The sequence below is a fragment of the Manacus candei genome, unplaced genomic scaffold (genome assembly GCF_025592945.1).
Source record: "Manacus candei isolate 608988 ecotype Guabito, Panama unplaced genomic scaffold, ASM2559294v1 h1tg000043l, whole genome shotgun sequence".
NCBI classification, from domain to species: domain Eukaryota; kingdom Metazoa; phylum Chordata; class Aves; order Passeriformes; family Pipridae; genus Manacus; species Manacus candei.
The window spans coordinates 8,654,049-8,669,174 of record NW_026138091.1 but is presented as its reverse complement, the minus strand read 5'-3'; the positions used below and the strand labels follow the sequence as shown (position 1 = coordinate 8,669,174).

Sequence of the window (15,126 nt, the reverse complement as noted above, 5' to 3'; positions counted from 1 at the left end):
GGCCCCTTACATGAATAATCACATTGGCTTAACACGTTTTTATTGTCATAGAAAGGTATAGCAAATCTAAAAAAAGACACAACAAAACCAAACCAGAAACCACTGTCTTCTGTGGACTAGACTTGCAGAAGGACTACACCTCCTAGAATGTGATGTGGCAATTCATCTCAGAATAAGGTTCAACGTGCGTTAGGTGACTGCATTTACAATAATGAACAACACAGTCCAGCAAAATACTATAATAAAAAACTGTAGAGCTGCAATTTTTCCAAGATGCTTTGGTTACAAAATGCAATATGGTACCTAATAGCCTTAAACAAAATGTTTATAAGTATTTTGACAAGCCAAGAGGAAGAATTAGTTTACGGTAATGCCACATAGTTATATTTCTAATTTGTTTATTTGTATGGCAGAAGATGTTTGAGATATTCCAGATTGACTTTTTTGAAGAGTTTTAATTTAACTGAAAATTCTGAGACTTGAAATTTTTATTTCAGCTTGGGAATAAAACCCACAAAATTGGTTCATGCAGTGCTAGTTTTAATTTTCTGTATTGTTCCTTAAAAATCAAATAGCATGTCACATAATACATATGGGAGTAGTTCTCTTGTCTTTCACACAGCACCATAGTTTATACCTGTGCAAAAAGTGTGCAAGGTAACATTTGCCATTGTGATTTAGAAGCACTTTATATTTACTTACTCAAATGTAAACAGTAGCCTGAGTGCAAAGCACTTGACCCTATGCTCAGAGAAACAGAGCTGATGTGGCAAATGGAATTAAGAACAAATTTGTATCATGGAATTTCTTCCAGACTATTTCACTTGATGTTACAAAAAATTTACCTGACAAGGTGTTCAGATATACATATTGCCTAGATCAGTCAAAGTTCTAACCAATTGCTTTCCAGTAAGATGTATTATCACTTACTAAAGAAACATAGATCTTCCTGTAGGAAGAAAGTAATCCTTTCCTCAGTAAACCTAAGTAATATTCTCCTCACAGGCACAGATTTTAAATCCTTGCAGAAGCAGGTATGTTTCACTGGATTATTTTAATATGTTCTTGCTGAAGAATGTCAACGTAACTCTTCAGATGAAAGGTGGCTTTAGGAATGCATGATATTTAGGCACAATCTGTAATACAAATAATGAGAAGCCTATATTTTAATGGGCACTAATTTATTATTGTGAATTTATGATGCATCACAATCATTAGAAGTAACCTGCTTGACATTACTAGGTGGAGATTAAGGTTTTTACCAGTGGCAGAAACAGCACGCAGGTAAACCTGCTTTTTAACACAATAGGTAAAAACCCCCACCTTGTTCAAAAGCCACACAAATACTATCTTCAAGCAAAAAGATGGGACTAGGTTACCAAACCACTTCATGTTGCTTTTTGCAGGAGAGCTCAAATATTCCTTGTTCATGCAAGCAGACCTGATCTAGACTTCCTACACCCCCACATTTTCAGAAGATCTTGTCTATGGAGGTGTATCCTCTGCTGGTACAAGGGAGAGGACTGTGTAGAGAACAGGATAAACGTTGTTTCCTCTCTAGTCCAGGCGAAACACAAAGGCCATAAAGACCTTTTCCCAAATCCTTCATAATATATTTCTTTTCCACTGCTTAAATCCCAGGCTTCTTATACTAATTTTTCATAACTCTTTCACTCCTCACTGGGTCATAATTTATGATAATTTTTGTTGAGTCCACAGAATAAATGCCATGTGACTCTACATAGAGAATATCTGAAAATGTGAAAGACTTGTCAAGTAAAGCTCTTTCTATTGTAGATGGAAATCTAAAAATGACAGTTCAATGGCAAATTCAACTCTGATGACAAAAAAGTATGTGAGTTGGATATAGGAACAGGCAAAGATAAACTGGCATCTACTCTGATATATAGATTAAAAAAAGGTACCATTCTCTTTCAATTTGATTGGATAGAGTTATTCAGAGACATGAATTTTGCTGTATAAGGCTAGGGAGAAACAAGGAAAATATAATGAGGAGAGAAGAGATTAGAGATCGCTCTTAAATTATTGATTAATCAGTAAATATTTTCCTGAATATTATTATTTTTAAAAAGCAGTTAAATGTGGGTTGTCTTAAGTTTAAGTAAATTGGAAAGTCATAGACTCAGAGTCATAGAGCGGTTTGGGTTAGAAGGGACCTTAAAGGTCATTTAGTTCCAACCCCCCCGAGAGAGGAAGGGACACCTTCCACTACACCAGGTTGCTCAAAGCCCCATCTGACCTGGCCTTGAACACTTCTGGGGATGGGGCATCTATTTCTCTGGGCAACCTGTGCCAGTGTCTCACCATCTTCACAGGGAAGATTTTCTTCCTAATATCTAATCGAAACCTACTCTCTTTCAGTGTGAAACCATTAGCCCTTGTTGTACAACTACATGCCCTTGTAAAAAGTCTGTTTCCATCTTTCATGTAGACTCCCTTCAGGTACTGAAAGGTCGCCCTGGAGTCTTCTCTTCTCCAGGCTGAAAAATGCCAACTCTCTCAGCCTTTCCTGATAGAGAAAAAGTTCCATCCCTCTAATCATCTTCATGACCCCGATGTTATACTCTGAACTTGTGGGACACTTTCAGAATTTGTACATGTTCACTAAGTTGTCCGCGAAGTTTCCACTTCTTTAAGGGTGTTACAAAGGCTACTGCTTTAGGCACAGTTGCAATAAAAAATGCAGTGAAAAATGGAAAGCATAACGTAAGTCTTGTTACTATTTTTGATCAATAGTATAATATTTTGATAACTTTGGGCTGTTCACTATTCTAGTTTTGACTTTTTTCTTCATGTTTCTAGCCATTTAACAGTTTATATTGCTTTTAGTCTTTTTGACCTGGAAGACAATGTTACTTTACATATCATTCTATAATTTAACAGATTTTTCTCAATATAAATACATCCTATTTTTTAACTTATCTGAAAACAGGAAAAAAGCTCACAAATGAACTTCCACAAAGATTCTCAGTTTTAGTTGAAAACTAAATGTAGTTTGGAAAATACTGGGAAAAGGCAAATTCTGTGTCTGGTATTATCCCATTAATATACTACCATTGTCTGCATTTATACTCTAAATAGGTGCCAAAAACTAATGAGAATGCTTAGTTCCCATTTTATATGATATTCTTTGAAACATAAATAAATTCCCTTCACCCTTCTGGTTCCTTTACCCTTTTTCTTCTCCTTGATCCTTCCTCTTCCCCTTTCCCTCTTTCTTCCCAATCCCTCAGCATTTATTATATTGTTAAAAAGAACTGTGTCTTGTTGATACCACCTAAGGAGTCTTTCTGCTGTACTTTTTGCAACTGGGCTTGTCTATCTCACATTGGTCTTTGTAGCCAACAGCACGCTTGTAGCAAATGTGGGTAGAGCCCTTCCCAAATCTTCATGCTAGACATGATGATTAAATATTAATATTATTAAATATTTACCTTACACAGTTCTTTATAAATGATCTAATTTTGGGGTTGTAAGGGAATTTGGGAAATTCCCACACTTAAGTTTCTAAATCTTAGAAAGATTTAGCCATATGTGAAAACCACCATATGTATTTGATTGGATAGTACAAATATAAAATTATAATTAAAATTATAAAATAATGTTTTAGCATTTTTTCTATAAAACAGAGTTTAAGCTTAATGATACTAAAGTGTTAAGTGCCTTCAGAAATAATCTTGTTCTTGACAATGACCTAAATATGATGACTTCTCAGGACGCTTCCAAGTTATAAATTCATCTAGATTTATACCTCTCATCACATATATTCTAAATATGTAGATGAGATTTAATGATCCACTCATGATCCATAATTCACAGTAAGTGGTCCGTGAATACATCGTGGGTAGTAGACTGAGTATTTTCAACTTGAAGTTTAATTATACAGTGCAAAATTGAGACCAGAAAGGAATATGATAAAGGAGCAACTGGGAAGAAGCAAGTATCTTGTGCTTTCTCTGAAATTACATATTATTGCCTGTAACAATATATAAGGAATAATTTCTAAGCTGCGTTAGTTATAATATTATTCTGGAAGAAAACAAATACACTGTAGGATGTGCAGGATGAAAATGGGATATTGTATGAACATTAATGTGATGGGCAATTTGTAGAAGACAGAGAAATCCAAATGACAGTATTAATCTTAACTGAAATTGGCTGAATTTTTCACAGTGAATGCATTATCTAAAAAATATACTGATTTGAGTTGCAAAGAATATACCCAACATTCATAAGAACTGCTAAATAGCCTGAGCAAGGTCTTCTGAAGTATTTTCTGTGACTTTTTTGCTCTCTACAATTCTGCTAGGCTTCCAAATGACAAAGTATTATTCTGCTTCCAGGAAAAGTATCTAGAGATAATTTTAAGTAGGGGTATACAAATAGTGAATGAGAATAGGGAATAATAAATAGGAAGTGGTGAGTAATGAACATTTGTGAATATTGTGTTCACATATGTATACACGGATTTTCAGAAAAGACAGTCATTCCTCAAAGAGAAAGAAATTAAGAAGGAAAACCTTTGTAACTATCTAATAACATAGTCAAGGAAAATGTCTATGAAGAATTTAAAAAAAAACTGTTTGGGTTTTTTTTTAGTAGGGTTTTTGGGGGGGGTGTTTTGCCCTTTTTTTGTTTGGTTGGGGTTATTTTGGTTTTGTTTTTTTTTTTAGTTCCCAACAATTATCTCTGATATTAACAACATATCCCTTATTTTCAAGTTGCTATAATGGTAATTGTGACAGTAGATACTGTAATCTCTCTTTCTTTTCAGTTTTATGATCTGCAGAAAATTGTGTCCCCTTTGTAAGAGCAGAATATACGGAACGTGTTTAGCAGTCTAGTTCATACATATTTAGCAATGTAAAGACAAACTTGATAGCTAAAAATTGTAATCTGCTTTGGCAAGGCACAAAGTACTAAACACTAAGTGTTCAGTTACAAATTTTCAAGTTCCTCGGAACTGAAAGAGTTAGTTCAGAAGGTTTCCGGTGAAAAATACTTACAAATGGGATAAGTACCTTCTATTATCCCAGGAAAAAAAACCCTCGTTTTTGTCATTAGGAGTCCAACAACCAAACAAGGAAAAGTGTTGGTTTTTTTTTTATTTTTATGGATGTGTTTGTGTGAATATGTAGCCTCCATGTCTGGGTAAAGCAGTTTTTTAGTAAGATTATTTTTGAGACAGAAAAACTATTAGATAGAAATATTGGATAGCTATGAGTGAACCTCAGGTTTCTGATTAGTAGTAATTTCTCTTTGTTCCCTGAAAGTAGACATACTAGGATTTATTTTAATATTTTCAGAAATGTGATGCTTCTTTCAATACATGTGCTAAAACACAGATATTACCAAATTGAACTAAACCTTTCCCTTGCAACCATTCACAGAGAAAGAAGGAGCAGCCACTGATGAATGGATAACGCTTCAAAGATGAGACCTGTGAAAGAAAATCACTACACATTTTCATGAGCAATTTGAGTTATGCCTCATTAAATTCCTGCTGAATCCCTGAAAGGGGTGCAAATTTAATTTATTATTAATACCTTGTATATTCTATACTGCTATAGGTAATTACATTTATTAATATTTATATATTAATATTATTATCTTTACTGTATTTCTAGGGGAGAAAAGTCAGGAAGTCCTTGTTTGGTCTTCCATTTGAAGAAGTAACTTTTAATGGCGCAGGTTGTGAATTCCACAGTAATATTATTTAAGTGAAATCCCCAGCACATTTTTTGAGGTTTTCGATTCCTGCAAGCCTGTGAAGTCCTGAGGAGTTAATTGCTGTTAAATACTAAGCTTTAAAATTAATTGGTTTTTATTCTGGAGAAAAATTTCATTCATTCTTCCCAGCACTTCATATTTGCTACTGAATTTTCTAATGTTTATATTGATACACTATATGCTCAAGTTACAAGCTGATTGCTTTGGTTTTCTGGGAAGAAAAGAACATTTTTTTGAGAAGGTAATTTGCAATGAAATATCATGTGCTGATACTATTTTCATCTATCTCAATTACAGAGGCTTGCAGATCTGTGCCTGGTGTTACAATATGTCTATTTATATACAACTCTCTTATAGGTGCTTTAGTTCCATCTCATCACTAGCTTGTTCCCTCCTTTCTTCTTTCTTGTTTGTCACCTTTTTCTAGATTGAAAGACTACTTTTTGCAAATATCTATGCACAGGCATCACTTTACTCGGTAATACTGAAGGTAACAGGAAAACGAATAAAAGGAGAGTTAAAAAATGCTGAAATATTTTGCTGCATCTGATTCCCATTCACAGCTTTTTTAGTCAGTGATCATATATGCTTCTGAAATCTGCTGAGTGTTCAGCAGCTCATAGAGTTAGACAAATTTCCTATTAAATATGATGAAGTTTGATATTGCTCATTTCAAAAGAAAGGTCGTAATTTCTCTTAAAGTCTTCTGCATTGTGATCAAGTGTTTTAGCCTTTCGTGAAAAAAATTCTGCAGCAGAGCATGCAAAACATAATTAATTCAAAGCATTGATACGTATCCATGAAAATAATAATCAGCTTGGCTACTCCTTGATTAAAAACAGGGCATTTTTCCAACTTTTTAAAATTCATAGATATAGAGTAATTTGCTAACTTGAAGATGTTTTCTAAATTACATGGCCCATAATTCCATACACATTCACACCCTAGCAAACAAGGAAAAAAACTTGTAAGCTAAACAACAGCTTTAATCAAAATACGTACTACCCTTGGTTCATGTCTCCGATGTATCACTGGAAAACAAACATAAAATACCAAGGCAGATCAGAGATCTGTAGTTCTTCCATAAAAGCAATACATTTAGAGCAAGTTCTAGCACCACTGATTGCTCATTTTGTTTCTTCTGAACATTTCAGGAAAAAGACAGCTTATATCTGCAGTCAGACATATGTTTTTCTGACTTAAACACATCAGTTCAAAATTATCAAAGGTAACTTTTTTGGGAGGAGGAACCATGAAGAATTACTATGTTTCATATAAACGTCCTAAGGACTAGCTGAAGGTCAAATTAATCTTCATTAGAGATCAAGGATAAAAACTTGATAGACTTCAAGGCTCCTTCAGGACACAAGTGAGAATGTGAGCATTCAGGGTAATGACACTGAGGAAATGTAGTTAAGAAGTGGTGAGCAAAATGTGATGGATGGTTGAATGACTAACTGCATCCTCCCTGGCAGGTTGTACTTTCAGCTGCTGAGCTATCCTAACTCATAGTCTAGCAACCCATTTCTGTTTGGTGGTATTTATTGCAAGAGCATTTTTTTCCTCTTTGCTTTCTGTCAAGGTTATTATATTATCCAGGTTTATGGAATCAGAGCAGCTAGTTGTAAATGTTATATGAAATGCAAAAAAAAAATTCTGCCAAATGCACAGAGGAACTACAGAGAAAGCTTTCCAACAATTGTTGAACTATGTTACTTTCATTGATGTTACACAAACACATAGGATATGTCAGAAATGCAAGTTACCATTCCCAGAAACATTATAAATAATCTAACATAAAAATAGGTGCATGACATTTTAAAATTTACAAATTTATTGATATTATTTTTATATTTTTTTCTGTCTGCCTTCTCTAAAGCCTGCCCAAGAGTACTGAAAGAATTTAGCCAAAGGTTTTTGAACTAGAGATAAGACTGTCATGGAATGCTTAGTAATTTGACTTAGTCCTGCTTGAGAAAAACAGCATATTTTGAAGGTTTTTTCCAGCTTAATGAACAGGTTTTAAACATGTTCAGAATCAATTTTGAGTTGCCTTTCCTCTGAATGCCAGAGATAGCAGTCCAATAGCAGTACTAAGTATTTGCTTAAAGCCGTTGCAGTTGAATGAATTTTTGCAAGTGGACTTTATATTTTATAAATAAAAAATAAGAAAAAAAGGAAAAAAAGGGAAAGAGAAAAAGAAAGTTCAACTGATCTTAGTAAATAGTTGATACTAATATTAATTCTTGGAGCACCTTGGGTTTTTCCAGGCTTGTAGGAAACAGAAATAAAAAATAGAACTGGGATGGAAAGATATCTGCATTGACTTTTCAAAGCAGATGTCTGAAAATGTGTCACATTAGGTTGAGATGTGGGAGGGAGAGTGGAGCTAGGAGATTGGATTTTGGGGCTATCTCAAACCATGACAATCACTTGACAGGATGGAATCTACAATGTAGCATTAGTGCGATTTGAAATAGTATATTGCATTTATTTTCAACTTCTTTCAGCTACTCCATTTAAATAAATGTCATATTGTTCAGACTGAGTCATGTTGCTTTGACTTGATGACACTGTGAGCACTGTAATGACATTGTCAATATATATTAAAAAAATTAGTGTTTTATCATGAAAGTTCATCTCTAGTTCTATACTAAAATTAATGCAGGTGTAAAAATAAAAACCATAAATGCACTGGCAATATGCGAAACAAATTACAGAATGATCTTTAATTATATCACTGCATTACAGCAATGAGAAATCATACTAGGACAAATGGAACAGATCCTCCTGGAAGCTGTGCTAAGGTACATGAAGGACAGGGAGGTTATTTGAGACAGCCAACATGGCTTTGCCAAGGGCAAGGCTTGCCTGACTATTTGGCCTTCTATTATGGAGTGGCCGTATCAGTGGACAAGGGAAGGGTTACAGATGTAGTTTATCTGGACTTCTGTAAAGCCTTTGACTTGGTACCCTACAACATCCTTCTCTCTAAATTGGAGAGAGATGGACTTGATGACTGGACTGTTAGATGGATAAGAAAGTGGTTGGACAGTCACATCCAGAGGGTAGTGGTCAATGGCTCAGAGTCATGATGGGCTAGGTGATGTTTAAGGTCCCTTCCAACCCGTGCCATTCTATGACTCTATGATTGTTTGATCTAGTTCCAACCCCACTGCCATAGACAGGGACACCTCCCACTAGACCAGGTTGCTCAAAGCCCCATCCAGCCTGGCCTTGAACACTCGCAGGATGGGGCATCCACAGCTTCTCTGGGCAACTCTTTCCAGTGCCTCACCACCCTCACAAGGACGATTTTCTTCCTGGTATCTAATCTAAACCTGCTCTCTCTCAGTATGAAGCCATTCCCCCTTGTCCTATCGCTACAGGCCCTTGCAAAAACTTTTTCCCCATCTTTCTTATAGGCTCCTTCCAGGTACTGTAAGGCCATAATTAGGTCATCCCAAAGCCTTCTCTTTTCTAGGCCAAACAATCTCAATTCTCTTAGCCTTTCCTCATAGCAGAGGTGCTCCATCCTTCTAATCATCTTGAGGTCCCTTCCAACCTAGGAAATTCTATGATTCTGCAAAGTAAATTAAACACTAAAACGTAGATTATATGCTTCTAAAAAAACTTTCATTCCTACAATGAATATACGTATAAATTAGATCCAAAGATGACCTCATTATGGATGTAAAAGACAATGATGACAGTTTGATACTGCTTGTATCCAATTGCTGCTATTATAACCATTCTGACTAGTTATTATACATTTTTTCATCCCTCAGAGAAAGTATTGACTATTTATGGGAGAACTGTCTAAAGTATTTCTTTTTTCATTTTGGTAAGAAAAACATTGATGAAAAAGAAAAGGCAGCAAGAATTCAAGTGTCCTAGATTCTATTATAGTTGCTGTCTTATTCCTTCTCACAGCCTGGTCATTTGCCTGAAACGGAAAGATATAAAACAAAAATACAGCTGGGAGAGTGTTAGCATATTATGATAATGATCTTAAATTTTGTTTACAGAGTGTATAATCTTTTGTGGCTGATGGTTTGTAGGTGTTAAGGGAGAGATCAGAATAAATATTCTTGTGGGTCTCCTGACTTAACATCTGTTACTTCAGGCTTCGGGAAAGTAGATTCCAAGATCCAGCAGTGCTTCAGTACATTAATATGCATTAATGTATAGCAAGATTCTGGCAGGGTTAGAGTATATAAACAGCTTAATCTTCCTTTAGCTAAGAAGAAAAAATATGCGAGAAATATAGACCCATGCTGGCATACGAGTATTGCTTAAATAATTGTAGAAGATATTACATGTGAAATGAAATTTGTACATGGCTATAACACATATGATGTCAAGCAAACAGCTGGAATTTATGTAGATTCGTCTATGTAAAGGTATGAATATGCAGTGTTTTACAAGTGTATGCACAGATGTCAGAAGAAAATTTTCAACCTACTTATCAGATTGAAAGGGTTCCTAGATAATTTAGGGAGCTTAAACTGACTTTGTGGCTTATGGAACAATTAATATTCCCCACATGCACAAATTTTAAATCAAAATACTGGAATACACATAAAGAAAACTTCAAATTAAGTGGAGCTGTGGTCGTAAATACACATAGCTAACTTAAGGAAAACATCTCAAAGAGAGTATTATGTTTAAAGGAATTTTCAGTTCATCATACAGTCCAGATTTGGGTCATTTGGTAGTACAGAGTCAGACTGCTTTGCCTTTCCTCTTGTGTCTTCATCCACTGCCTACCTAAATTAATAAATCCATATTTGAACTCAGCCATCAGGTCTTGTAGGTGAAGATAACATTATCTGCTTTGATCTGAAGATCTGTAACTGGCCTGGTGGTCCTGACCTAACTGCCACAGTGAAGACAGGCAGAGATGCAGTTTTCTTGTTCCTGATAAGGAACTGTCTGCACAATGATTTCCCTTAAAGGAGAGGGGAACTTAACATTTCTAGACAACTCTCAGAAAATGCAACCAACCAAACACTAAAAACAAATTTCTTCCCTAAACCCCTAAACAAACAAGACTGCCTCATTTTCCTGCAAGTCAGGAGAAAAAAGGAAGGGTTGATGGAACTGTTTTAAAATATATTAATGTTTTAGTCAGTGCTCCCTTGGAGTGAATATTAGAGAAGAGCTTTGATTATGGTTGGAAAACTTTTGTCAGTGCATGCTGTCTTTTTGATTCATAATTTTATTTAAAATGCTAAAAATATAGCAATAGTGTACAACAATCTTTTCTAATGTCATTCTTCTCTTTTCAACACTTGATATCTGTGTGTGGTTTTTTACATCATCTTTTTCATTTGCTCTCACAGCTTTCTTTCTGGCTTTTCTTGCTGTCTTTGTTTAATGGGAAACCAAACAGACTGCTAACAAGTCTATCTACATCATACCTGAAGTATTTGTGTAAGGGTACAATTCCAAATCCTGTCTGTAGTGAATGAATTTAGAAATAGTATGGTCAATTATTTCCCTGCTACGATACCTCTTTCCTGTGGAGTATTTACAGGACAATGGACACTTTGTGAACAATCCATACGACCAGCTCTGAGGAGCAGTAGGCCTCACTTGAGGCCTCACATAACTTTGGAGGTTATTAAAAGAATAGTTTATAGTTGCAAGTTGTGTGAAACTGTGTTTATAGTTGCAAGTTAAGGGAAAACTGTGTGTATGTGACCGATAAAGAGAAAGCTGAAAAGTCCCTGAGGTGGATTGGTAGGAGGGACTTTGGGCGGTGCAAATGACGTCAGGACACGTGGACAGGGCATCGGGACCAATGAACTAAAGGCATGAAGCGCGTGCACGGACTGAGCTGTCCAATCGCTTTGTTGTAATCACGTACCCAGAAGGAGCTGAGTGTATAAAAGCTAACTCATTTAAATAATAAACTGAACATCGTTTGATCATATTGATTGTCTGTGCGTTGTTTCTGAACTCCTGCCACCGCGCTTTCCTACATTTTTCTGTGTCTCATCAAAGGAACATTTTAAGTAAGACTACAGCAAGGCAACATTTATTGCAACGCTAATTAGAGAGAAGGTTGGAATGTTAACAAACATTAAACAAATGTTTCATTTTCAATTTTGTAAATATTTCCATCTCAGCACAGGAAGAAGAACTTGGAAATAATTTTTAAAATAATTTTTTAAATCATTATTTTGATATTTTTTAAGTGAAATACTGTTATTGTGTTTATCAATAACAACAATTAAATATTTTTTTTAATTGCCTTAGGTTTATTTTCAAAATTATAAATATTATTTGATATTAGGTTGAAACTTTTTGCAAAGAGTTCCAGTTAAAAGGGTCTTTCTTTGACTCAGGGAAAATATTTATGTGGTTTATGTATTTCAAACAGGCTTCCTTTCTAATTCAAACATGAGCCAAACCACTGATTTTCCAAACATAGCTCTGTAAAAAAAAAAAAAATTGTAACTGAAGTTATGCTTCAGCATAGTTATGAGAGCACAATTTTATTAAGATAGAAGAAGTAAACATGATACATTTGGGATGTACTTACAGTGTAACTTCTCTGTCCTTCATGTTTCACTGCTTTCTCCATATGACCTCAAAGGGAAAAGCCTACCTTGTCACCATTCTGCTCAGTGGTTCCCCCCAAATGGAAGTAAAGAAATGTTAGATATGTCATCATATAAGCTGTTGGTTACATGTTTTAATGCTTCGTGTTTTAAAGTCTTTTAATAAATCCCTGGAGTATTGTCTATTTGGTGGTCCATTCCATGCTGAGGATGTTTAAGTCTGTTGATTTCAATATATGGTTATGCTTCAGCTGCAGTTCAGTGAGCAGCTGAGATCATCTCCTATGCTTCTGTCTGTTGAGATGAGTCCTAATGCCTTAAGTCTGAGAATACTTTACCTTCTCAGTAAAATAGACACCCTGTTTATCCTCTATGCCCCACCTACCTTGAACTGGGCAGGAAAATAGATTACATTTACTGGTGACAAGCTGAGTGTACTGGCCAGTGACTGTACTGCTTGGACAGGAAGCCTATAAGACCTTCCCTCGACTCCTTGGCAGCCAAGCTATTTAGTGAATGCACAAACTAAGATCTAAACATCACTCAAATCTTTGCTTTCTAGTCAAGTTAATTTCAAGTTGACCTCTGTATTCACAGAGCTATTCGAAAACACTGGCAGGCCCAGGGCAACTCTATTGTAGAAGCTTTTTTGCATAAGGAAGTAAGCTAAAACTTGATCATTTGGCACATCCTTAAAGCTTCTGTTGTTGATATTCAGGTAGTACTTAACATTTGCTGTCTGTCCATGATAATACTCTAATACATTTAAGGTAATTCAAAGAGTGGAGTCTATAATAACATGATGCCTGTGAAAGCACACTTTTAAACTTGGCTGGATTTGGCTTTTTCAAAACATGGAGTTTCTGGCATTTATTCCTTTAGATATTTTTTAAAAAATACTACTGTTAGTGGTACTGTTGCTAGTGCATGATTTGCAGTGAATCAGCTGCAGAGCATGGCATTCTACTTTATACCATGTGCCTACTTTATCTTAAGTTTGAAACGCATTGATTTTATAATATTGGGTTGGTTTGGATTTTTTTTCCTTTTTTTGAATTGGGTAAGTTTAGTTATTGCAAAAGCAAGACTATTTGTAATGGTTTGGGCCAAATATAGTGCAGTATAGTGCAAATATAGTGCAGATGCTATGGAAATTTACCTTAAGAGCCTTGACAACCTCTTAATCTTGATATGTAGCACACCATCTATTCTAGTCATGGTCATTTAAAAAACATATAATGCATGTCATGCTAAATTGCACACTAGATGTTTGTTTAGTATGGATGCAATTAAACCATAAACTGAATTGCAATTAAAACTGAAAAATAGACCTGTAGCAATATTTTCAAAGTTTATAGGTCTTTATGCTAAACCACATTTTATATTTTTCCAAACAACTTATAGTCATCTTACTGCCTGTTAACACTCCCCTCTTGATGAGGTAAGGGAAAATGGGCCGCAGGGGCCAGGGATTTACATTCTGATTTGACAAGCTTTAAGTTTTAAGCTTATATATGGTTCCAAGTAGGGATGCAGGACATGCTGCAGTATTAAGGGCAGGTTTTAGTTTGCTGTGCCTGGAGATTCATTCCTCCTGCTCTGTGAATTGTTTTGATATCTGTCTCATACTTGAAATTCTTCCATCCTCGCACTTTCAAAACTTCCACTGACCAATCTCAGTATTGATTACTCATTAACTGTAACAATCCTTCTTGGTTGTTTGATATCTTTAATCTTTTTGTCCATCTCCATAATTAATCAATATTTATATTGTCATGGAGACAATATATCCACATCCAGGGTCATGCATCTGCAAATTCACAGAGTATGTTTGTAAGACAGACTGGTATAGAAACAGCTTAACGCTTTCCCAGATCGAAGAGGAAAGCATTTCAACATATTGTAAATACAAAGACATGTATGACAGAGTTACCTGTTACCTGTCATTGCATTTTCTTTCTACCAACAGGTCCCATAAGCAGCATTTTGGTGAATAAGTATGGTAGCCGGCCTGTGATGATAGCAGGTGGTATCCTGTGTTCATTTGGAATGATTGCAAGCTCTTTCTGCAATAGCGTCCTTGAACTATATATATGTATTGGTGTGGTTGGAGGTAAGAGTCCTCTTTAAAAGGTTATATTATATGTTGTTATATGTTGTTATATTAAATTACATATATTATTATACAAAATTATTTCTAATAATGTTCTACCAATGAGCCTTACTGATCAAGAATCCTCTGTGCATAGAGGCAATCCAAGAAGGTAGCAAGATCAGTTAATTTCAGCTACCTGAACTATCTACTCCTTTAAATTAGCTGGTAGGCTGTTAAATTATTTCTTTTGATAATTCAGAAGCAACTCATGAATTTATTCAGTCAATGATGTATGTATGGACTGTTCCACACTGCACTATAATAATGGTATAAAAATTGATTGGCTTGTGACAACACTTATTACAGTCATTTGTGTACAATTTCACATTCATTCTTCTAGCTTTCTATCATGTTGCACTGCAAGCAGGTTGAGAGATGCTAGTAGAATTTTAGTAAAATTGTGAAAGCTTGTACCACTTTTCTTTAGGTTTGTACATACATATAGTCTTTCAGAAAAGTATAAACTTTCAGTGCAATACTTTTCTGTTTAAAATCCGCCCAGTGTCAATAATGAAATTATTCATAGTCATCTATCTGAGGCCTAGATATTGCCTAAAGCAATGAACTAAAGTTATCGCAATGCCAGTGAATTAAATAACCTCCTTTTCAAAAGTTGTGGGGTTTTTTTAAATTCCCTTCTCAGAATAAGGA

General features: G+C 35.2%; 1 protein-coding gene across 3 annotated transcripts in view; it reads left to right on the top strand.

The window, feature by feature from the left end:
- The window catches only part of SLC16A7 (solute carrier family 16 member 7), a 79,637-nt gene that overhangs the window by 54,155 nt on the left and 10,356 nt on the right, over positions 1-15,126 (top strand). For all 3 annotated transcript variants that reach the window (XM_051795822.1, XM_051795824.1, XM_051795823.1), the window contains exon 3: positions 14,290-14,433. In XM_051795822.1, coding sequence (XP_051651782.1) covers positions 14,290-14,433 — 144 coding nt within the window. The remainder of the gene's footprint in view (positions 1-14,289; positions 14,434-15,126) is intronic.